General features: G+C 45.0%; 1 protein-coding gene across 2 annotated transcripts in view; it reads right to left on the bottom strand.

Annotated features, from left to right (window-relative positions):
• Window positions 1-512: 512 nt before the first annotated feature.
• Window positions 513-25,119, bottom strand: part of masp1 (MBL associated serine protease 1) — a 167,798-nt gene continuing 143,191 nt past the window's right edge. The window contains exon 16 of one of the 2 annotated variants that reach the window (XM_069897690.1): window positions 513-668. In XM_069897690.1, the coding sequence (XP_069753791.1) occupies window positions 607-668 (62 nt within the window). In that variant the 3' untranslated portion in view covers window positions 513-606. Of the gene's footprint in view, window positions 669-17,223; window positions 17,511-25,119 lie in introns of those variants that run through there. The other variant, XM_069897688.1, reaches the window with a different exon arrangement.

Here is a 25,119-nt window from a genome sequence, read left to right as displayed (position 1 = left end):
GTTCAGCACAGCTGTTTCCACTTGATTGTTTTGATTTATTCTTTTCTGACACCGAGCCATTTCGTCTCAAGTGCCTCCGATTCTGCTCCTCATCCGTTTTCTGAACAATTTTGCTTTCAGCTAAAATAGTTTGGTAGTCATCACACAACTGAGAGACAGTGTCAGATGGGTGGACAGTGTTAATCATGTCCAATTGTGGTGAACTCTCATTATTCACTCTCCTCTCTAGTTTCCTTAAAGTACAACCATTTCTTTGTTTAACCCTTGTACATTTCAGCTCACTGCTGGCACTAGGGTTGCTCACCTTCAGGACAAAATTCAGGTTAGTCTTTGGTTTCTTTGCTTCTCTGCTTCTTGAAGATGTGTACAAGTTTTTAGACTGCAATTGTAATTCCTCAATTTTGAGATCGCAATCAACTTCTGGAACAGGAAGCAGCTCATCCTCACACTCACCCAATGCTCCAGGACCATGCTCGACAATGTTCATCTTCCACCCTGGGGTGGTTAAGCAGCTGCATGGCTCAATATTTCCCTGTGTGTCAGTTGGAGCTTTTACAACAGTGTTCAAGTTCATGACAAGTGATTCCATCTTTGGTTTACACATTCTCACCACATTCTCCATCTGAAGGTAGCGGCCGGCAGTCGCCTGGATTGCAGCAGCATTGCATCTGTGAATACAGCAGGGAAAATTATCATCAATGAAAAACATCCCTTGAAATAGTAACGATTGGTCCACTCAGGAATCAGCCACTTGGGAATCAATGTGTGATTCAGATAACGGCTCATTGACAGTTTTTAGATTTCCCGACACATTTGAAAGCAACCAATATATAGAAAGTTGAAATATCAGAAAATAAACATTACACCAATAAAAAAAGTGCATGAATTAGCTGATTGCTGTACTAAAAACCATAAACCAATTCTATCTCCAGTAATTTTCAAAATGGAGAGGTTGGAACAGCATCAGTAAAAAATTGTGTGCGAGAGGTTGCAGATTGGATACCCTCACCCCATTAACTGGCAAATACTGGAAAACCGTGCCCATAACCTCTTGTGCTTTACAGGGAACTAGAACACAGACATAGCAATCTGCAGCACAGTACAGGCCCTATGGCCCAGTGTTGTGCTCACCTCAACCTACTCTAACAATTGCCTAGAATTTCCCAACCGCATAACTCTCCATTTTTCTTTGTTCCATTACCTTTCTAATAGTCCCTTAAAATATCCTACTGTACCTGCCCCCAATTAAGTTCAAAATTCAGATTTATTGTCAGAGCACAACTCTGCAAGGCAGATTTCTATTTATCAGCAGGTGTAACTGCACTCCAAGAAAAAAGTGTCAACAAACCGACTATGCAAATGTATAAATATGCAGTAATAAATGAGCAAAATACGAGACTTTAACTGAATCTCTGAGTCTCAGTTGAGGGGTAGCAAGTATTCCTGAACCTAGAGATAGGAGTTCTGTGGAACCTGTACATCCTGCCTGATGGCAGCAGTGAGAACATCCTGGGTGATGTAGATCCTTTTTTTTTAATTTTTTATTTTTCACACTATAAACCATATTGACCAAGATACATACAGACATTTTCTTCTTAAATATATACAGTGTCGTTTTCTCCCCCTTTCCCCCCTCCCTCCCTCACCCCTTCCCCATTTATTTGAAGTTCAATCTATAAGATACATTAAACCCGTTAAACAATGTTGTCGGTGATGTAGATCCTTGATGATTGGTGCTGCTCTCTGACAGCAACAATCCATGTAGATGTTCTCAACGATGGGGAGAATTTTGTCTGATGTAATGGGGTGAGTCCACTACCTTCTGCAGGACTTTTTGCTCATAGGTATTGGTCCCTCCATACCTGGCTGTGATGCAGCCACTCAGCACCTTGTCCAATGTACATCTGTAGAAATTTGCCAAGGTTTCCATTGACATACTGAAACTCCACAAACTCCTGAGGAAGTAAAAGTTAAAAGTGCTGACGCACTTTCTTCACAATGGCATTACTGTGTTAGGACCAGAAAAGGTCCTCTGAGATAGTGATCCCCAGGAATTTAAATTGGCTCACCCTCTCCACCTCTGATCCCCAAATGATCACTGAATCTTACACCGCTGGTTCACGATCAGCAACTTGGCTTTGAGGTTGTTGTTGGTGCCCCATTCAGCCAAGTTTTCAAACTCCCTCCTGTGTGTTGACTCATTGCCTATTTTTTATACAACCCACTACTGTGTCGATTTGTAGATATTACGCTGCACTGAGCCACACAGTCATGGATGTAAAGGGAGTAGAGCAGGGGGCTAAGAATACAGCCCTGTGGTGCTCCAGTGCTGATGGAGATGACCTGAGCAATCCTCACTGATTGTAGATCAGGTGCACACCAGAAAGAAAAAGGAGGCATATAACAGATCAAAAGAATCTCTCAAGGAATAAAGAATTATATTGAAGGCAATAGGAAAGGCCAAAAGAGGACTGAGATGCCTTTAAAAGATAGTTTAGGGAAAAACCAAAAAGATTGTATTTACATTAAGTTCGAATTGGAAAGGGAAGGTCCATCCTGATCCTTATGTGTAGTCAGAGGAGATGGGAAGATCTTAAATGAAGATTGTGTGAATGTGTTTACTGTGGAGCAGGGTAAGTAGGAGTGAGATGTGAGGGAGGTAACTAAAGATAGGCTAGGGCATGTGTGTATCAGTCATAAAGAGGTGTTAGCAGTTTTGCATTGTATCAACGTAAATAAATCTTCAGGTCTAGACTAAGTACATCCCAGACCATTGTATGAAAGCAGGAAGAGAACCTTTGGGGCTTTGATAAAAATGTTAAACTCATCTCAGAGGGTAGAAGTTTCAGAAGACTGAAGAATGGCAAATGTGGCATCATTATTTAAGGGAGTGTCAGGATAATCCAAGTAACTACAGACTTGTTATTCTTGGGTCAATGATAGGGAAACTGCTGGATAAGGTTCTGAGAGATAGAATCAATCAAACTTTATACAGTAAGCACAATATTGTTAAGGCATCAGCGACTTGGGTTCGAATCCAGCACTGTCTACAAGGAATTTGGTCTCCCTGTGTCTGCGTGGCTTTCCTCCAGGTGCTCTGGTTTCCTCCCACCATTTGAAAAATACAAGGGCACTGGCTTGTGGGCTGAAAGGGCCTGTTACTGTGCTGTATTTCTAAATTTAAATTAAAAAAATTTGGATGGGAGTTGAAAATTAAGGAGAACCAGCATGGATTTGTGTGTGGTAAATCAGGTCTCACAAACTTGATAGAAATTTCTGAAGAGGTGACAAAGAGAGTAGATAAGGGCAAGGAAGTTGATGTTATGTATATGGATTTTAGGAAAGCATTTGATAAGGCCCCACTTGATAGGTTGGTATTGAAGGCTGGGCCCACAAGATAGGAGGCCAGCAAGCCAATTGGTAAAAAAATTTGGCTCAGTGATAGGAGTGAGAGTGGTTGTAGAGGACAGTTTTTTAGACTGGAGGACCGTGACCACTGAAGTATATACATCAACAGGCAGAGAATGGAAGAATATAGATCATGTGCAGGCAGATGTGATTCGCTGGATCATGATCAACATAGACCTGATGAACCTTTAACCATTCAACCTGGCTGTGTACAAAGGTGAGATCCTTCTGGGAAGACCTGGGAGACATTCTGAAAAAAAATTACAAAGGTGGATTTTCTACAGGATTTGGAATTGAACCTTCTGGGAAACATTATGGACGTGAGTTTTAAACTGTCCAGATACCAAATTCAGTTTGCGAAGGCCACCTTGTAGGTAGCCAGGAAATGTATAGCTGTCACGTGGAAGTCCAACTCCCAACTAAATAGTACATGATGGAATGTGGAGATAGAGAATTGCAGAAAATCATGTGCAAAAGGAAGAGATATGACACATTCATTAGAGTGTGGCAACCCTATCTGAAACACATAGGGACACAGATAAATTTTCACCCCTTTGGAATAAAGGAAATGAATTAACCCATCCCAGTAGGGAAACGATTGGGATCAAAGAGGTGTGATATGGCGCAGACGACAGGTTCTTGTCTTTTTGTCCTGACCCCTTTTTATTTATTTACCTGGGATTTTCTCAGTTTTTTGCAAGGTTCGTTGACCTCACCGTGATTTATGTTTTCTGTATTTGTATAATTTCTATAACTTTGGTTGTATTGGGGCTTGCGGGGTGGGGCAGGGAGGCTCCAGGGAGGAGGGCAGCAATGAAACAGAGGGGAAAGTCAGGAGATAGTTTTATTGTAAACCCATGCCAAATAATCGCGGATGGCTGAAGACTGCTGATCACAGCTGTCAGAGGATGGATGGTCAGCTGAGGAGACCTCCCGCAGCTGGGCTCCATGTGGTGAATGTCTGCCAAGCTGCCTGTCTCCCCTCTGGTGAGCCTTGCTGTACTAACATTGGCTGTGCATGATCTCTACTGTTAAGGACACTCCCCTTGGATATAACTGTATAAGCATCTATTGTCTTTCATTATTGTACCATGAGTTTCTGCTAATAAAAGCCATGATTATTATTTGACCACATCATCTTTGTCTACTTCAGCAACTGGCACTTCACTCCACGCCAACAGAGGTGGAGGAATAGCTTGGCAGCAGGAGAAAACATCACTTTGTATGATGCTTGTTTAGAGGAAAATCTGGAACAGTGGTGGGAGTTTTAATTCCCTAAACATTATGTGACCTTAAGTTACAAGGACAATAGTAACACACACTATACCATCCTCCCCATACCATACATTGGGCCCTGGTTACTGCACTCCCGTACCACACACTGGGCCCTGGTTATCGCACTCCAGTACCACACACTGGGCCCTGGTTACCACACTCCAGTACCATACACTGGGCCCTGGTTACTGCACTCCAGTACCACACACTGGGCCCTGGTTACCGCAATCCCGTACCATAGACTGGGCCCTGGTTACCACACTCCAGTACCATACACTGGGCCCTGGTTACCGCACTCCCGTACCACACACTGGGCCCTGGTTACCACACTCCAGTACCATACACTGGGCCCTGGTTACTGCACTCCAGTACCACACACTGGGCCCTGGTTACCGCAATCCCGTACCATAGACTGGGCCCTGGTTACCGCACTCCCGTACCACACACTGGGCCCTGGTTACTGCACTCACTTTGAAAACAGCAATAAACAGTTTTGTTTAAGTTAGTGATGAGTATAGAAATTATAAATATGGCTCTGATCCATAGATCGTCATGTGAAAGTGTGATGGTACGGCTCAAAGTTTCATGAAAATTCCCAGTTGCAAGGCACCTGGGTGTCTTTGTGCAGGTTCGTCTGATGTTAAACTCCAAAACTCCAAAGGAAATGGGCCAATGACAATTTTTCTAAAGCAAAATACTTCAGTACAATTGGGTCTAGAGCAGTGATTCTCAACCTTCCCTTCCCACTCACATCCCACCTTAAGCATCCCTTACTAATCACAGAGCACTGATGGCACAGGGAATACTTATAGTGATATGTGAGTTGAAAGAAAAAGATTGAGAACGAATGGTCTAACCTAATAACTGAAGAAAAAAAGCATATCCTCACCCATCAACATGAATGTTTCCAGCAAAAACAAAATCCAGCAACTTCTGAAACCCCTCAGAGCTGATGCAGTTATGATCAAGGAACATAACATCGTTGTCCAACGAAAGCCCATAAGCTGCATGGAAATAGTTGCTGAATGCAGTGAGAACATTGCGGTAGGCCTTGAACTGCAGCTGGGCAATGACAACCGTACAGTCACAGAGAAAGCCATCCAAGTGCTGGAACTGGTCGAGGAGTTGCTTGCAGTGATGTGTGGCTGTAGAAGGATGTCCAGCTAGAAACTGTAAATCATTAAAAGCTCGCCCATGATTAAAATTAAAATGATTTTTTAAAACTATTATATATTTCATAAACTTCCAACCTAATTAACAGTTAATCTAAAAAAAATTTCATCATTAAAAGTATTATTTTTAAACATGCTTGAGCACATTGTCTCCTATGAAATACAGAGAGGCCAGTTACACAGCATGGATTCGTCTGTGCCAACTCTGAAAGAGTCCCATTTGTGATTGCCCATATCCCATTAAACCTTTCCTATCCATGAAGCGACCGAGATATTTTTTGGATATGGTAATGGTTCCGTCCTCTACATTTGGCTCTATGTGGAAAAACTTGTTCCTCCTGTGGCCTTTACATTTTTGTCCTGTCTTAGACCAGTGTCCTATCATTTTATACTCCCTACCGTGTAAAAAGACTGTGACCATTCACTTAATCTATGATTACATAAAATTCTAAGGTCTCCCCTCAGAATCCTTCTCCCCAAATAACAGTCCAAGTCAATCCACTCTCCTCATATCTCAAACCCTCCAGTGCCTTTCCCACCCACCTCCACCAACCCTTGACCTTAGCTAATTGTTCTAACTATTTCATGTTACGAAGAGGGCAGGGCCAATAGGGAATTTCACAAGGCCTTTGACAAGGTCCAGCAGATAGACTGGTCTGGATGCTTAGATCATCTCGGTCCCAGGATGAGCTAGCCAATTGAATTCAAAATTGAATTGGTGGCACAAGACAGAGGGAGTGTTCTTTCTGATTCGTGGTGTGTCACAGGAGTCAGTGCTGCGCCCACTGTTACATTGATACAGCTGTACAATTTGTTGGTGAGACCACACATGAAGTACTGTGTGTAATTCTGGTCATCCAGCTTTTAGAAGGACGTCATTAAGTTGGGGGCCAATATTATAGGAAGATGTTGGAAAAAGCAGAACTTTATTCTGAAGAGGGGTTGCTTTATAAAGGTGTATAAAATCATTTGAGGATTGAATGCTCACATTTTCCCAGAATAGATTATTCCTGAACATGAAGGCATGATTTTGTGGTTGAGGGGGAGATTTAAGAGGGACCCGAGGGGTAACTCTTTTCACTCAAGAGTCATTAATAGCTGGAATGAATTGCCAGAAGAAACTATTGATTTGGTTCAAGTTTGATGTTCAAAGGCATGTGAATAAATATGTGGATTGGGTTCAGAAGGATGTGGGCGAACGAGACTCACTCAGAATGTCAGCTTGAGTCAGTCTGGACGAATGGGGCCAAAGGGTCTGTTTCCATGCTGTAAGGCTACAAACCCACATGCCTCCACACCTTCTTACCCAGACTCTGCCAACCCCCCTCCTTTCCCTCTTCCTCCTCCTGTCACCTGCGACTTCTTCCACAACCAGTTCATTGTCCCTCCCTCCCATTCCTTAACTTCTTTCTGATCCTGTCTCTTCTACCATTCTTTTACTATACCTCCCCTACTTCCTACCACCATGTACTCACTCCTCCATTTCTTCTCACCCTCCTTTCTTCCCCTCCCTCCTCACCCCTCTCCCTCTCTCCCTCCTCACCTCTCCCCTCCCACCTCACCCTCCCTCCCTCCGTCCCTCCTCACCCCTCTCCCTCCCTCCCTCCTCACCTCTCCCCTCCCACCTCACCCTCCCTCCCTCCTCACCTCTCCCCTCCCTCCCTCCCTCCTCTCCTATGCCCTCCCACCTCACCCTCCCTCCTCACCTCCTCACCCCTCTCCCTCCCTCCCTCCTCACCTCTCCCCTCCCACCTCACCCTCCCTCCCTCCCTCCTCACCTCTCCCCTCCCTCCCTCCCTCCCTCCTCACCTCCCCTCCCACCTCACCCTCCCTCACCTCATTACCATCTCCCTCCTCAACCTCCCTCCTTCCTCACCTCATTACCATCTCCCTCCTCACTCACCCCTCCCACCTCACCCTCCCTCCTCACCTCTCCCCTCCCACCTCACCCTCCCTCCCTCCTCACCTCTCCCCTCCCTCCTCACCCTCCCTCCCTCCTCTCCCTCCCTCCTCTCCCCTCCCTCCTCCTCTCCCCTCCCACCTCACCCTCCCTCCCTCCCTCCTCACCTCTCCCCTCCCTCCCTCGCTCCCTCCTCACCTCTCCCCTCCCTCCCTCGCTCCCTCCTCACCTCTCCCCTCCCTCCTCACCCTCCCTCCCTCCCACCTCACCCTCCCTCACCTCATTACCATCTCCCTCCTCCCTCACCCCTCCTTCCTCAACCTCCCTCCTTCCTCACCTCATTACCATCTCCCTCACCCCTCCTTCCTCAACCTCCCTCCTTCCTCACCTCATTACCATCTCCCTCCTCACTCACCCCTCCCACCTCACCCTCCCTCCCTCCTCACCCCTCTCCCTCCCTCCCTCCCTCCTCACCCTCCCACCCTCCCTCCCTCCTCACCCTCTCCTTCCTTCCCCACTCCTTCACCTCCCTCTGCCCCGTTGCTGAATCCTCACCTCTGCAAGCTTCAGTCCGCCATTCCCGGTGACGTCACCAACCCGGTCGTAACCACCGCGCATGCGCGTATGGCCAGCCAGGTTGCCGGAGATGTGACCCTTCGGCCCGCGGGTGTGTTGGTGCTGACCATCGGCATGGCGGAGAGTGGCCGGTAGTGAGGAGTGGATAAGGACGACCGAAGGCCCAGGTCCTTCAGGTCACTTCCCCCCCCCCCCCACACTCAAGCCATCCCCCGCACGAACCCCCACACACAACCCCACAACCCACCCCCCCACACACACACAACCCACCCCCCCCACACACACACAACCCATCCCCCCCACACACACACACAACCCACCCCCCCCACACACACACAACCCATCCCCCCCACACACACTCCCCACACAACCCATCCCCTACACACACCACCTCACACACAAAACATCCCCACCCACACAACCCATCCCCACACACAACCCATCCCCCTCACACGACCCATCCCCCCCACACACAACCCATACCCCCCCACACACAACCCATCCCGCATACACCCTCCACACACAACCCATCCCCCACACACACAACCCATTCCCTACACACACCACCGCACACACAAAACATCCCCACCCACACACCCTCCACACACAACCCATCCCCCCCACACACACACCCCACACACAACCCATCCCCTCCACACACAACCCATCCCTTCCACCCACACACAACCCATCCCCTACACACACCACCCCACACACAAAACATCGCCACCCACACACCCTCCACACACAACCCATCCCCCCCACACACACTCCCCACACAACTCATCCCCTACACACACCACCCCACACACAAAACATCCCCACCCACACACCCTCCACACACAACCCATCCCTCCCACACACACAACCCATCCCCACACACAACCCATCCCCCTCACACGACCCATCCCCCCCACACACAACCCATACCCCCCCACACACAACCCATCCCGCATACACCCTCCACACACAACCTATCCCCAACACACCCTCCACACACAACCCATCCCCCACACACACAACCCATTCCCTACACACACCACCGCACACACAAAACATCCCCACCCACACACCCTCCACACACAACCCATCCCCCCCACACACACACCCCACACACAACCCATCCCCTCCACACACAACCCATCCCTTCCACCCACACACAACCCATCCCCTACACACACCACCCCACACACAAAACATCGCCACCCACACACCCTCCACACACAACCCATCCCCCCCACACACACTCCCCACACAACTCATCCCCTACACACACCACCCCACACACAAAACATCCCCACCCACACACCCTCCACACACAACCCATCCCTCCCACACACACAACCCATCCCCACACACAACCCATCCCCTACACACACCACCCCAGACACAAAACATCCCCACCCATACATCCTCCACACACAACCCATCCCCCCCACACACACACAACCCATCCCCACACACAACCCATCCCCACACACAACCCATCTCCCCAAACACACACTTCCCCACCCACAACCCATTCCCCACACTCACAACCCATCCCCAACCCATTCCCCACACTCACAACCCATCCCCCGCACAAACCCCCATACACAACCCCACAACCCATCCCCCCCACACACACACCCCACACATAACCCATCCCTCCCACAAACCCCCTTCACACACACCCCCATCCACAACCCATCCATGACCCATCCACCCCACACACCCCCCCCCCCCACCCACAACCCACCACATCCCCTACAGATATATGGATGGGAAAGGTATGGAGGGCGATAAACTGGGTGCAGGTCAGTGGGAATGGGCTGAATAATAGTTCAGCATAGACTTGAAGGGCCAAAGGACCTGTGTCTCTGTGCTGTACTGTTCTCTGGAGGTTAATTGGGGGATTTGGGCAGCACTGGTTCACTGCAGGAATAATGTTAAAGATTAAAGATACAGATAAACCTCAAGATTTTTAAATGTTGGAGGAGGTCACGAGATGGAGTAGTGGCTGGTTAGGGAAACCCAGCCTCCACAGAGAAAGTTGGACAAAAAGGTAGAAAAACAAGGCAGAGAAAGTATTTAAAGAAATCACAAGATAAAAAGAAGAACTTGAACATGGTTCCAAAGAAGGAAAAGTCTACAATGTAAAGTAATCGCTGGAGAAAAAAAGAGGAAGGCCTTACTGGTGTTTGGGAGCAGGGAGCTCTCCCCAAGATTGGAAACAATAATGACTGAGCTCAATACAATTAAAAAAACTATACAAGAGACAGATGTAAAAATGCAAAGAATGGAGAAGGCTATGGCAGACATGAGAAAATTAACTGATAAAGTGGAAGGTAGTGGGATAGGCATGGAAATGGAGGTGAATGAGTTAGGAGAAAAATTGGAAGATAGAGATAAGGAGATTAAGAAGACACATTTATTGGCCCAAAACTTGACATTTTAGAGAATTTCAGCAGATGTAATCATATATAAAAATAGTGGGTGTGAAGAAGGGGCAGATATAAAAGGATTTATAAAAAGATGGATCCCACAGATCTTGGGAGTAGAAGAACTCCAAGAAGAATTAGAAATTGAAAGAGCCCACAGAGCATTGGTGCCAATGCCGCAGGCATAAAAGAAACCGCTCTCCATACTAATAAGGCTACTATGAGAGAAAATATTGGAGCTGGCAATGAAAAGTGTGAAAGGAAATAAGGAACCATTGGAGTACAATGTGATTTTTTTAAAAATCCAGATATTAGCTTTGAACTTTTAAAGAAGCAAAAGGAGCTTAATTTAGCAAAAATTGTACTATGGAAAAAAGGTTAGAACTTTGTGTTACGGCATCCAGCAGAGTTGAAGATATTCAACACTGTTTCAATTCCAGAAGAAGCTCATCACTTTGCAGACCAATTACCAAATAAGCAACAAGAAGAGGAGTAAAGGAAATATTAAAAGGACTTTTAAGATAATGTATATATATAAGTTGGAATGTTAATAGTTTGAGTACAGACATTTAAGGTTAAAAAAGACTGTTATTTTTTTAACAATAATAGTGATTCGACCGAGGGCGGGGCCTCCCCTTGCTCCTGGATGAGACATATAAAGCAATTGAACAACTGAAAAGTGGCAAAGCAGCAGGTATGGATGGAAATCCCCCAGAGGTCTGGAAGGCTGGCGGCAAAACTCTGCATGTCAAACTGCATGAGTTTTTCAAGCTTTGTTGGGACCAAGGAAAACTGCCTCAGGACCTTCGTGATGCCATCATCATCACCCTGTACAAAAACAAAGGCGAGAAATCAGACTGCTCAAACTACAGGGGAATCACGCGGCTCTCCATTGCAGGCAAAATCTTCGCCAGGATTCTCCTAAATAGAATAATACCTAGTGTCGCCAAGAATATTCTCCCAGAATCTCAGTGCAGCTTTCGCGCAAACAGAGGAACTACTGACATGGTCTTTGCCCTCAGACAGCTCCAAAAAAAGTGCAGAAAACAAAACAAAGGACTCTACATCACCTTTGTTGACCTCACCAAAGCCTTCAATACCGTGAGCAGGAAAGGGCTTTGGCAAATACTAGAGCGCATCGGATGCCCCCCAAAGTTCCTCAACATGGTTATCCAACTGCACGAAAACCAACAAGGTCAGGTCAGATACAGCAACGAGCTCTCTGAACCCTTCTCCATTAACAATGGCGTAAAGCAAGGCTGTGTTCTCGCACCAACCCTCTTTTCAATCTTCTTCAGCATGATGCTGAACCAAGCCATGAAAGACCTCAACAATGAAGACGCTGTTTACAACCGGTACCGCACGGATGGCAGTCTCTTCAATCTGAGGCGCCTGCAAGCTCACACCAAGACACAAGAGAAACTTGTCCGTGAACTACTCTTTGCAGACGATGCCGCTTTAGTTGCCCATTCAGAGCCAGCTCTTCAGCGCTTGACGTCCTGTTTTGCGGAAACTGCCAAAATGTTTGGCCTGGAAGTCAGCCTGAAGAAAACGGAGGTCCTCCATCAGCCAGCTCCCCACCATGACTACCAGCCCCCCTACATCTCCATCAGGCACACAAAACTCAAAACGGTCAATCAGTTTACCTATCTCGGCTGCACCATTTCATCAGATGCAAGGATCGACAACGAGATAGACAACAGACGCGCCAAGGCAAATAGCGCCTTTGGAAGACTACACAAAAGAGTCTGGAAAAACAACCAACTGAAAAACCTCACAAAGATAAGCGTATACAGAGCCGTGGTCATACCCACACTCCTGTTCGGCTCCGAATCATGGGTCCTCTACCGGCATCACCTACGGCTCCTAGAACGCTTCCACCAGCATTGTCTCCGTTCCATCCTCAACATTCATTGGAGCGACTTCATCCCTAACATCAAAGTACTCGAGATGGCAGAGGCCGACAGCATCGAATCCACGCTGCTGAAGATCCAGCTGCGCTGGGTGGGTCACGTCTCCAGAATGGAGGTCCATCGCCTTCCCAAGATCGTGTTATATGGCGAGCTCTCCACTGGCCACCGTGACAGAGGTGCACCAAAGAAGAGGTACAAGGACTGCCTAAAGAAATCTCTTGGTGCCTGCCACATTGACCACCGCCAGTGGGCTGATATCGCCTCAAACCGTGCATCTTGGCGCCTCACAGTTCGGTGGGCAGCAACCTCCTTTGAAGAAGACCGCAGAGCCCACCTCACTGACAAAAGACAAAGGAGGAAAAACCCAACACCCAACCCCAACCAACCAATTTTCCCCTGCAACCGCTGCAACCGTGTCTGCCTGTCCCGCATCGGACTTGTCAGCCACAATCGAGCCCGCAGCTGACGTGGACATTTACCCCCTCCATAAATCTTCATCCGCGAAGCCAAGCCAAAGAAGAAGAATAGTGATTTCTCTAGGGAGGGCTGGGAAGGGTGGGGGGGGGGGTAAGTTCTGCCCACTGTGAAATTTGTTGACGTTTGTGGTACAAAAGGGAGTTGTGGTTGTCTTGCAAGGTGGCAAGGGCAAATCAGTAAAGGGGGATTAAGGGAAAAAAAATGAAAATATCACTGTGTATATTTTAATGATGAATATTTGTATATATTGTTATTAACATGGTTCATGGTGGTATTAAATAAAAAATTATTTTAAAAAAAGGTAATGGAAATGTCTAACTGCCAGTTACAGCGCCAATAGCTCTCGGTCAAAAGCACTGTATTTGAGCTCTGGTGGGCAAAGGTTGCCACTGGCCTTCAATGAGCTGTTCCAACATGCTCCCTACTGCTGTGCTGGAGGTGTTGATTGTCAGGATGGTAAGTGCCTGGTTTGGGGTGGACCAGGAGGGCAGCATTTGGCAGCGCATCTTGGCATTCTGGAAAGCCCGTGAAGGCTCATCTCCCCAAGTAATGTCTTTTGACTTCCCCATCAGCGCGAAGAGGGGGTACATGATGCATGACACCTCCAGTATGAATTGTGGTAAACGTTTATCATACTGTCGAATTCCTGTAACCCTTTTACAATGCATGGCTTAGTAAAGGGCCGGACCACCTCGACCTTCTTGGCGTGGGGTGTAGCCTTGTATCTGTTCATCCTGTGTTCCAGGAAGTCATTGTAGCCTTTTCCTGTTTTGTGCATTGGCACGTCTATACCAGACAGTGATGCAATGAGTCAGAATACTTCCTCCGGTACACCTGTATAAGTTTGCAAGAGTCTTTGGTGACTTACCACATCTCCTCAAACTCCTCAGGAAGTCTAGCTGCTGGCAAACCTTTGTGATTGCATCGACATGAAGGGTCCAGGACAGATCTTCAGAGATGTTGACACCCATGAATTTGAAGTTCTAAACTCTTTTCATTGCTGATCCCTCAATGAGGACTGGTTTGGTTCCTCTGTTTTCCCCTTGCTGAAATCCACAATCAGTTCCTTAGTTTTGTTAATGTTGAATGCAAGTTGGTTGCTGTTACACCACTCAACGAGCTGATCGGTCACCCTCCTGTACACTTCCTCATTGCGATCTGTGATTCTGCCGACAATGGTGATGTCATCAGCGAATTTATAGACAGCATTTGAATTGTGCCTGGCCACACAGTCATGGGTGTAGATAAGTGGTTCTCAACCTTTTTCTTTCCACTCACATATCACTATAAGTATTCCCTGTGCCGTAGGTACTCTGTGATGAGTAAGAAACATAGAAAATAGGTGTAGGAGGAGGCCATTTGGCCCTTCAAGCCTACACTGCCATTCATTTTGATCATGGCTGATCATCCACTCAGTACCCAGTTCCAGCTCTCTCTCCATACCCCCTGATTCCCCTAGTCACAAGTACTAAATCTAACTCTCTCTTAAATATAGCTATGGAACCGGCCTCAATCACTTACTGTGGCAGAGAATTCCATAAATTCACCACCCCCTATCTTGGGTAAACTTGTACCTCTCACTTTGTTAATTTTAGATTGGTCACAGAGTTTGAGCTACCGAAAGAAAATAGACACACACACCGAGAGCAGTTCAGATTATACAAATGTTTATTGCAAATTCAAAAGCTGATTTCAAACTACAATATGCAAGCCCTTCCCAACTATACTTATCAACGCCTGGACTGGTCCCAACTGCTGATGCAAGGCAATGACTGCACACCTGTAGTAGGTTGTCAGGGCGCCGGTAGCAGCTTCTCCACCTCCCCCGACCGGGACGTTGGCTGGACTCTTGAAGTTCTTCTTCTTGCTGAGAGATGTTGCCACCTCTCGGAAAGTCTCAAACTTCAGCAGCGGGACCATGGCTTATATTACCCAAAAACTGCTTACCCAAGCACCTATTCCCAGCACAGCAAGAAAGATAAGCAAGCAAGCTAGCATGCTAGGCTTCTATCGAATAACATAATTTTCAGCTTATCATTTTGAATACAATGGTTTATTTTGCATCAAGGCTAGGCCTTTGACAGTCTGTGACCAAAACAAGCAGGAAGATTAAATGTTCTTGGAACACAGATGTCCTTCCGTCAGATAACAGCATCTCTGGCCCCTCGGTGGAATTTAGCTTATGTCTGCTGATTCTAAAAAACAAGCAGGTTCTCAGCCCTGCAGAAGCAAAGGCTGCAAAAGTTAAAAAAAAACACGGTTAGAATCTTCCATTATACCCTCTGAGTGAAAAAAATTCTTCCTCATCTCAGTCCTAAAGGACTTCCCCTTTATCCTTAAACTGTGACCCCTAGTTCTAAACTTGCTCAACATTGGGAACAATCTTCCTGCATCTAGCCTGTCAAATCCCTTAAGAATTTTGAACGTTTCTATTAAATCTCCTCTTAATCATCTAAACTCCAGTGAGTACAAGCCCAGTCATTCCAGCCTTTCTTCATATGCAAGTCCCGCCATCCCTGGTATCAATCTGGTGAACCTTTTCTGCACTCTCTCCATAGCAATGATGTCCTTCCTCAGATAAGGAGACCAAAACTGAACACAATACTCCAGGTGAGGTGTGAGAGGGAAGCGAAGGTTGAGAATCACTGCTCGAGACTTAATTGTTACTGAAATATTTTGCTTGTGAAAAATTGTCATTGGCCCATTTCCTTTGGAGTTATGAAACTGTGTACACAATGAGTTAATTAGGTACAATTTGAAAAAATGGTTTTCAAATTTTTTCTTTCCACCCATATCCCACTTTATACAATCCCTTACTCATCACAGAGCACCTATGGCATAGGGAACACTTAAAGTGGTCTGTGAATGGAAAGTAAAAGGTTGAGAACCACTGGTTTAGGTTCATTGTCAGTTCAGAAATTTGATGATTCTATAACATTGGGTATGTGTCTTCAAGCTCCTGGACCTCTTTCCTGATGTGAGTTGTGAGAATAGATCATGGCCTGAGTCGTGAGGGTCCTCAATGATAGAAGCTTCTTTTTTGAGACATTGCTTCTTAAAGATGTCTTTAATGAAAACTAATGCCCACATGGCACTGGCCAAGTTTCCTGTCCTGTGCTTTGGCACCTCCTGGACCAGACAATGATGCGACCAGTCAGAATGCTCTCCACCGTATCTGTAGAAATTTGCAAGTCTTTGATGATGTAGCAAATCTCCTCAAACTCCTAATGAAATATAGCCACAATGAGCCTTCTTAGTCCCTGTGGCCTGACAAAGTATTCTCTTGGACTTTGAAGGAGGCTAGTGTAGAAATTGCAGGGGCCCTGGCAGATATATTCAAATTGTCCTTAGCCACAGGTGAGGTGCCGGAGGACTGAAGGGGAGCTCATGTTGTTCCATTGTTTGAAGGGCTCCAAAAATAACTCAGTGAGCCTGACTTCAGTAGTAGTAAGTTATTGGAAGATATTGTGAGGGATTGGATATACAAGTATTTGGATAGTCAGGGACTGATGAGGAATAGCCGACATGGAATTGTGGTTGACCAATCTTGCACTGAGGAACTCTTGTCATGATAACCACTTTGAGAAAGGTAGGACTCCAGCTCATCTGCTCTTGGAGAAGGAATTCCAGGAATTTGCAGCCAACAACAATGAAGGAATGGTGATACATATCTAGACTGGAGGATTACTTTAGAGTTGGTTTTGAGTCTTCAAGGACCACAATACTTTGGCTTGTCCATAACTCCTGGCTTACGAGTAAAACTTGGTAGAGAGGTTTTCAGGGTAGAAACAGCCTTCGATCCCTTCCCATCTCCCTGGAAACCTCCTTCTGTACTGATGCACTGCACTCCTGTGTTTGTTTAATGGAGAAACTACGATGTTCACACCCAGGAATGATGAATGGCTTCAGGTTGGGGTTAATGGGATGATCAGAGGTAAAAATAAATGAAGATTTTAGATTTCTTTTATTAAAAGTTCAGATGCACACTGAAAGCTCAGCTGATATCACTGAAACACATTGCTACTTTTCAATGTTATAAATTATATAATTTACTAAAAAGAACAAAATATATATAATAGATTGTTCAACAAAATACTCATCAAAACCTGAGTAAAGTTTTTATAAGACAACTTAGAAAGATTTCCAATATAGTTTTGAGTTTCTGGGTCCTAAAATCAAACATTCTTAATTTTAGTTATATTTTCGATCCACTGAAGGCTTTTGGTAACATCTGAGTAAACTCCATATCTGTTGTCCTCTCCACAGCCATCTCCCCATGATACAGTTCCCTGTAAGAACCAACGATTTGCTTTTTGGTCCAGAGCCACCATCGGACCACCAGAATCTCCCTGACAAGCATCACTTCCACCTGCAATCATGAGAAAATGTGTTTATAAACAGGCGTGACTTGGCCTCTTAAACAAGGAACATAATAAAAACCTGAATTTTATTAAAAACTAGTTAGGCCTCTATTGGAGTGACCGGGACGATCTGAGAACCCTATCAGGCAAGATGTAAAGGCCTTAGAATGTGCACAAAGGAAGTCAATTAGAATCAGTTGTTATGAGCGCAGAGGACCCTGAAACCCAGAAGCAATAGATATTCACCAAGACAAATGATTACTTAAATAAAAATTGCTTTTAATTATCTTTAGACATGAAAACAGAATCAAACTTTAATTGATCTCTAATGACTTACTTAACCTAACTTAACCCCCTTCTAATTCTAAGCACATGTGTATATAATGTGTGTGTCTAAGTTCAGAAAAGTTCTTTGGTTCACAGTCCAATCTCACTTCTCATTCCTCCAAGTTCACTGATTGCAGGCAATTCTTGTTCTGTGCACAAGATTTAACATTTATAAAGTTCACCAGGCTTTGGTGCTTGAAAGGTAAATGGTTACCTCTCAGGAAGATTCTTGTCGGTTTTGAGAGAGAGATTTATTGTTCCTTTTTAATCAACCACTTCAGTGTCTTGCTGATGAAACTTGCCCCTTCATGGTTCTCCAGATGATAATCTCTTTCTTCCAAATGAAACATTAGACAGCCCGTCCTCTCCTCTTACATGAACCACAAGGGCTTTGACCAGGCTGTCTTCCAAAATGGGCTTTCCAGCTTGACCTGTTCCAGTCCCAGTTACTTCTGCTGGATGTAACACTGTGTAAGTGATATCTGTGTGTGTGTGTGTGTGTGTGTGTGTGTGTGTGTGTGTGTGTGTGTCTCTCTCTCTCTGAGATAAAGCCTGTTTGACTCTCTGCATGACCCTCTCAAAACTGCAAGTTCTCTTCCAGACATAGTGGCTCTGACATGTTTTTTCATCTGTTGCCTTTTGTAAACAACAATCCATTAGTGAAGTCTCTTGAGCACTCTTCCAACGCTCTTGCAAAAGCTCTGGAGCCGATACATCTACCATGGGGAAGAGCTCCAGTATTTTAAATAAGAGGTTTGTATGTGACCTACTCTAACAAACCTTTCCCAATTTATCTCCCAAAAATATATCCATATATATCTATATACACTGCCACATAGTGATGAGACTTAATGAGACAAAGATGCTGGAGAAACTCAGCAGGCCACACAGCATCCATATGAAGCAAAGATATATAACCAATATTATGGGCCTGAGCCTTAATTTGGTGAAGGCCAAGGAAGAAATTGTGGAAACACAGATATTTACATCATCTTTGGCCTCAGGTGAAGTGCTGGAAGACCAGAGGGTTGCTGATATTGCGCTATTATATAAAAGGGCCAGAGAAGTACAGGCCAGTGAGCTTGATGTCTGATTGGAAAACTGATGGAGGTGATTGTAAAGGACAGTGATGCACCATCAATCACTCAGAAGACTATTGTGGAGAAACCAATAGGCTTTAATTCACTTGAGAACATAGCATATGCAAGGGAACAGTCACCTTTATATAGTAGCCTATGGGGTGGGGCCACAATACAAACAGCCAATACATTACAGTGGTTTACCACAGACACGATCTATCAACATTTAGATAGGCAAGGACTGATTGGAGGTAGTCAACATGGCTTGTGTGTGGGAGATCCCATCTCACAAATCTAATGGAACATGAAACAGCTGACCCATGTAAACCTGTTCCACAATCTAACCTTACCTTCTTCACAGTCCATGACTCTCCATTTTTCTTAAATCGACGTGTCTATCTAAAGTGTCTCAAATGTCCTAGTTGTACCAGCCTCCACCACCACCCCCGGCAATGCAGTTCAGGGACACACCACTCTCCGGACCAACATCTACATCTGACAAATCCACTAAGCCTTCCTCCAATCCTGTTAAAAGGATCTCTTCTGGTATTAGCCATTGTCAACCTGGGGAAAGTGGTGGCTGTTCATTCTCAGATATGTTTAATTGCTTTATTGGTGCAGGTATAAGAGAGCTCAGCTTGCTTCTAAGCTTTTGATCACCTATAAAGTGTGTCGTTGCCATTTTTCCACACGAGGACTAGTGTTGTGCCAATGACAGTCAAAGAAGCCAATAGGAGGCTACAGGTATAAAATAGTAAAGGACATCAACAGGACCCTTTCAAATTGATGTAAAATGGGGTTAACTGGACAATTTGTCCAGTTAATGCCCCAGTTACATGGCAGTTAGAAAGAGTCTGACCTGGTCAACCCTGTTGTAATCCAATAGGGTCCTGACCTACCTCAGAGGTTAAACTTACCTAGGTCATGTCCACAGGCGATTTGAAGATGAAAATGACCGACCCGCTTCTTTCAGTGACATCAGCACTTGAGTGCGGGCGTCACTGGGCAGCCAGCATCCAAACATCAGGCGGTACTTCCGGTGAGTACGTGATGCGTCATCGTGGGGGAGGGATCCCCCTTAAATTGCTGGGTTGGTGATTTAATGGGTTGATCCCTCTACAATTTAAAAGGTGCTGGAAGCACCTTTGCCCCAGTAATCGCACCTGGGTCCCACAAGAGCTACCCAGGTGCTGCTGTTTAAAAGAGGCTCGCTAAACCTTAGGATTACCGAAATCAACTGCTGGGGACATCATTAAAAAGAGTATGTGTGGACATGTCAAGATGCAAACTATGGTAAAGGTGGTTTGCTTTGGATCTTGGGCAGTTCCTTTACATCTCCACACTTCGCTCTTGTCAATTAGCTACTCTGATGTTTTTCAACTCCAACATTATTTCTTCCTTAACCTCCACATGCTCCAACACATTTTCCTATTCTCTGCTGACCTCACGTTCATTTTGGTCCTCTGCTTGGTGAACAATGAAGTGAGTGAAACACAAAAGTCTTCAGACTCTGTGATTGTAGTAAAAACACACTGAAATGCTGGAGGAACTCAGCCAGCCTGTCAAGTGTCCATAAAAAGCAAAGATTTATCGCCAACCTTTCGAGCCTGAGCCCTTCATCAAAGAATAACCGGAATGAGCCAGAGCAGAAAATCTCAGAATTTCTGGCTGGGGTAGGAATCCAGACCAATAAAAGGTATTAATTACATCTGATAAGGGGAGAGGAGAGAATTGATCATGTCTGTGCAAAAGGAGATAGGGAAGGGAGAGACAGAGCTATGGGAAGGTGACGGGATGGGGGGGGGGGGGGGAAGAAGTGGGGGAGGGGGATTGTTTAACGAAAGCCAGAGAAGTCGATATTAATGCCATCCAGTTGGACGGGGCCCAGTTGGAAGATGAGGTGTTGTTCCTCCAAATTACAGGTGGTCTCAGTCTGGCAGTGCACAAGACCATGGACAGACAGGTCAGCAAGGGAATGGGATGGGTAACTGAAATAGGCAGCCACTGGGAGATTCATGCTATTGTGGCGTGCACTGAATTATTCATTAAGGACATCTACTTCTTCCTCCTCCAGTCACTTGCCCCTTTAATTGTACAACTTTCACTAGTTATCCTCCTCCTGTTCATCACAAAAATGTAGAACACCTTGGGGTTTGTTTTAATCTTACTTGCTGAGTAAAAAATGCCATGATGGAGGTTTTCAAAATGATGATAGATTTTGATATGGATTGTAATAATTTTTTCCTGCTCAGGAGTGGACCAATGATCAGATTTAAATTCACAGGGCATATAATATAGAATATTACTGCCTAGTACATTACAATTACTGCTTTCAGCCCACAATATTGTTCTGACTGATATAAACCTATCCTGCACCAATCTAACTTCTCCCAACCTCACACCTTGGAACCATAGAACATTACAGCACAGAAAATCAGGCCATTCAACCCTTCCAGCCTGTGCTGACCAATAAAACTAACTCTCCAGACCTCTCCTATCTGCATTCACAATATCAGATGGCAGATAATTCCACACTCCTCTGAGAGAAAAACTTTCCCCTAATATTCCTCTTATACCTCTCCCCTTTCAGCCTAAAGCTATGACCTCTCATATTTTTCTCCCTCATCTAAGTGGAAACACCCTACTCACATCTACTCTGTCTTTACCCCTCATAATTTTATATACCTCTATCAAGTTTCCCCTCATTCTTCTTCATTCCAAGGAGTAAAGTCCTGACCTGTTTAATCTTGAAGACCTGGCAACATCTGAGTAAATCTTCTCTGTACTCTTTCAATCTTATTGATATCATTCCTTACATCCATGTTCCTGCCTAAGAGTTTTTGAAATGTCCCTATTGTACCAGCCTCCACCACCATCCCAAAATCCATTCCAGGAACCCATCGTTCTCTGAGTAAAAAATGTACCTATGACATCACTCATAAATAATGCTCCACTCATCTGAAAGCAATATCCTCTGGTATTTGCTATTGGGATAGAGGAGCTAGCTGTCTACCCTATCTATGCCGCTCATAAATGTATAATCCTGTATTAAGGCACTTCTCATGCTTCTTCACTCCAAAGAGAAAGAACCTAGCTCTGTCAATCTTACTTCATATGACATGATCTAAAATCCAGACATTCTGCTAAATCTCCTCTGCACCATTGCCAAACCATCTACATCCTTCTTGTAATGTGGTCACCAGCATTGAACACAATCTTCCAAGTATAGAGCTGCCACATTACCTCACGACTCTTGAACTCAGTCCCCCAATAAATAAAGACCAGCGCACCACATACCCATCCTATAAACTTGTGCAACAACCTTGAGGAATCTATGAACCTGCACCACAAGATCTCTCTGATCCTCTGCACTGTTCCGAATCCTGCTGTTAACCACATCCTTTGCCTTCAAGTTCTATCTTCCAAAGTGTATCACTTTGCACTTTTCTGGATTGAATTCCATCTGTTTCTTCTCTGCCCAAGACTGCATATTATCTATATCCTGTTTTAACCTACAGCATCCTTCTACCACAACCTCCAACTGCTCACCCTTCCTTCACAAAAATGTTATGGACTCGACCAGAAACATTATGACCCTGGTACTTGGGAGGCAACATACCGTCTGAGAGTCTTGAATCCACAGAATCTCCTGTCTATTCTTCTAACCAACGAATCCTCTACTACTATTGCTCCCTTTCTCTCTTCCCTTCCTTCTGAGCCACACAGAGCCAGGCTCAATGCCAGAGACCTGACTGCTGAGGCTTTACCCTGATAGGTTGTCTCCCTTCACACCCCCTTCCCCCACCCCCCCACACCAGTATTCACAGCTGTATAGTTACATTGAATGCAGCCACATTGATTCCCTGCTCTGACTACCCATTCCCTCTTCTGACTGTCACCCAGCTATCTTCCTCCTGCCTCCTTGTGTGATTGCTTCCTGATAACTTTTGTCTTTCACTCTCTCTGCCTCCTAACTGATCCCGAGTTCATCCAGCTCCAGTTCCCCAACTCAAGACTGTGGAGCTGCAGGTGGATGCACTTCTTACAGGTGTAGTTATAAGGGGCACTGGTGCTGTCCCAGATTTACACATCCTGCAAAAGGAGTATTCTATTTCCCTGGCTGCCATTCCCACTGCTTCGACTGCACAGTAGGAAACTGAACTCACCTGGTCTTCAAAGTTTAGATTTGTTGGAGTACATGACATTGTGTACAACCCAGAGATTCTTTTTCCTGCAGGCCAAACAGAATTTCTACTAATCGATAGTGTAAATTGTACTCAAGAAAAATATATGTATACAAAAGACAGAAACCTAAACTTAGAACAATTACAGCACAGAAACAGGCCACTTCAGCTCCTCAAGTCTGTGCTGAACCACTTTTTCTTGCCTAGTCCCAGTGACCTACACTCAGTGCATAGCCCTCCATACCTCTCCCATCCTTGTACTTGTTCAAATTTCCCTTAACTGTTAAAATCGAGCCCACATCTACCACTTCAGCTTGAAGCTTTTTCCACACTCACACCACTGTCTGAGTGAAGAAATTACCCTCATGTTCCCTCTAAACTTTTCCCATTTCATCCTTTACCCACATCTTCTTGTTTGAATCTCACCCACCTTCAGTGGAAAACGTTGATCTACATTTACTCTGTCTACCCCCCTCATAATTTTAAACACTTCTATCAAATCACCCTTCATTCTTCAGCGCTCCAGGGGATAAAGTCCTAACCTGTTTAACCTTTTCCTGTAACTCAGTCCCTGAAGTCCGGACAACATCCTTGTAAATTTTCTCTGCATTCTCTCTATCTTATTGATATCTTTCCTATAGTTAGGTGACCAAAACTGCACATAATAGTCCATATTTGGCCTCACCAATGTCTTGTACAACTTTACCGTAACATCCCAACTCCTGAACTCAATACTTTGATTTATGAAGGCCAAAACCTCTGTAACACCACTTTCTGGGAATTATGTATCTGTATTCCTAGATCCTTCTGTTCTACCTCACTCCTCAGTGCCCGACCATTTACCATGTACGTTCTTTCTTGGTTTGTCAAAATGCAACACCTCACCCTTGTCTGTGTTAAATTCCATCTGCCATTTTTCAGCCCATTTTTCCAGCTGGTCCAGATCCCTCTGCAAGCTTTGAAAATATTTGCTGTCCACAACACCTCCAATCTTAGTGTCATCTGCAAACTTGCTGATCTAATTTACCACATTATCATCCAGATAATTAATATAGATGACAAATTAATATAGATGGCCCCAGTACCAATTCTTGGGGCTCACCACTCGTCACAAGCCTCCAGTCTGAGAAGCAACCATTCACCACCACTCTCTGGTTTCTCCTGTCCAGCCATTGTCGAATCCAGTTTCACAAGGGCCTTGCTTTTTCAGTGCTTTTCAAAGTTCCCCCTCTCAGTCCAACTCTCGCCATTGTGCTTACCTATGCAAACTTACTGGGAAATCTTCTCAAGATCATAAACAATCACCCTGGGGCAGCTCATTCATAAAAACTTTTGAAACAAGTATTGGAAAGTGAGTAATGTGTTTGGATATGGCCAAAAGGGGCTGATGGAACTCAGCATGATAGGGAACCAGCACAACTATAACATAATGGGCTGAATAGTCTCCTTCCACTTTTATTGTCAATACACAATTATATACTGGATGTAATGAAACATTTCTTCTTTGGGACTTCAGAAGGGATTGTTCCAACAATTATAGACTACAATAATCTGCATTACAGAGGAGATACTAGGACAAGATTCTTGGAGGTATCTGAAAGAGACTTAAAATAATATTGTAAAAACACACCAAAATGCTGGAGGAACTCAAGCCAGTCTTTCAGCATCCATAAAAAGCAAAGATATGTTGTTGACGATTCAGACCTGAGCCCTTCTTCAAAGAATAACTAGAATGAGCCAGAAGCAGGAAACCTCAAAATTCAGGCAATGCTGGCTGGATACAAACATAAATTCTCTCCTCTCCCCTTATCATATCCAATTAACACCTTTTGTTGGTCTGGATTCCTCCCTCCCCCAGCCAACACTGTCTAAATTTTGAGACTTTCTGAGATTTCCTGTTTTTACTACAATCACATTATTTTAGTGTTTCACTTAAAATAATATTGGCTCAGAACTGCCATGGTGCACCATCCTTGGCGATGAGTGAAATGGTTGATGACTGTTTCCATTTGATAGGAGGATGAATG

The sequence above is a fragment of the Narcine bancroftii genome, chromosome 9 (assembly GCF_036971445.1).
Source record: "Narcine bancroftii isolate sNarBan1 chromosome 9, sNarBan1.hap1, whole genome shotgun sequence".
Taxonomy (NCBI): Eukaryota; Metazoa; Chordata; class Chondrichthyes; order Torpediniformes; family Narcinidae; genus Narcine; species Narcine bancroftii.
The sequence above is the reverse complement of the archived record's forward strand: the minus strand, read 5'-3'. Positions and strand labels throughout refer to the sequence as shown.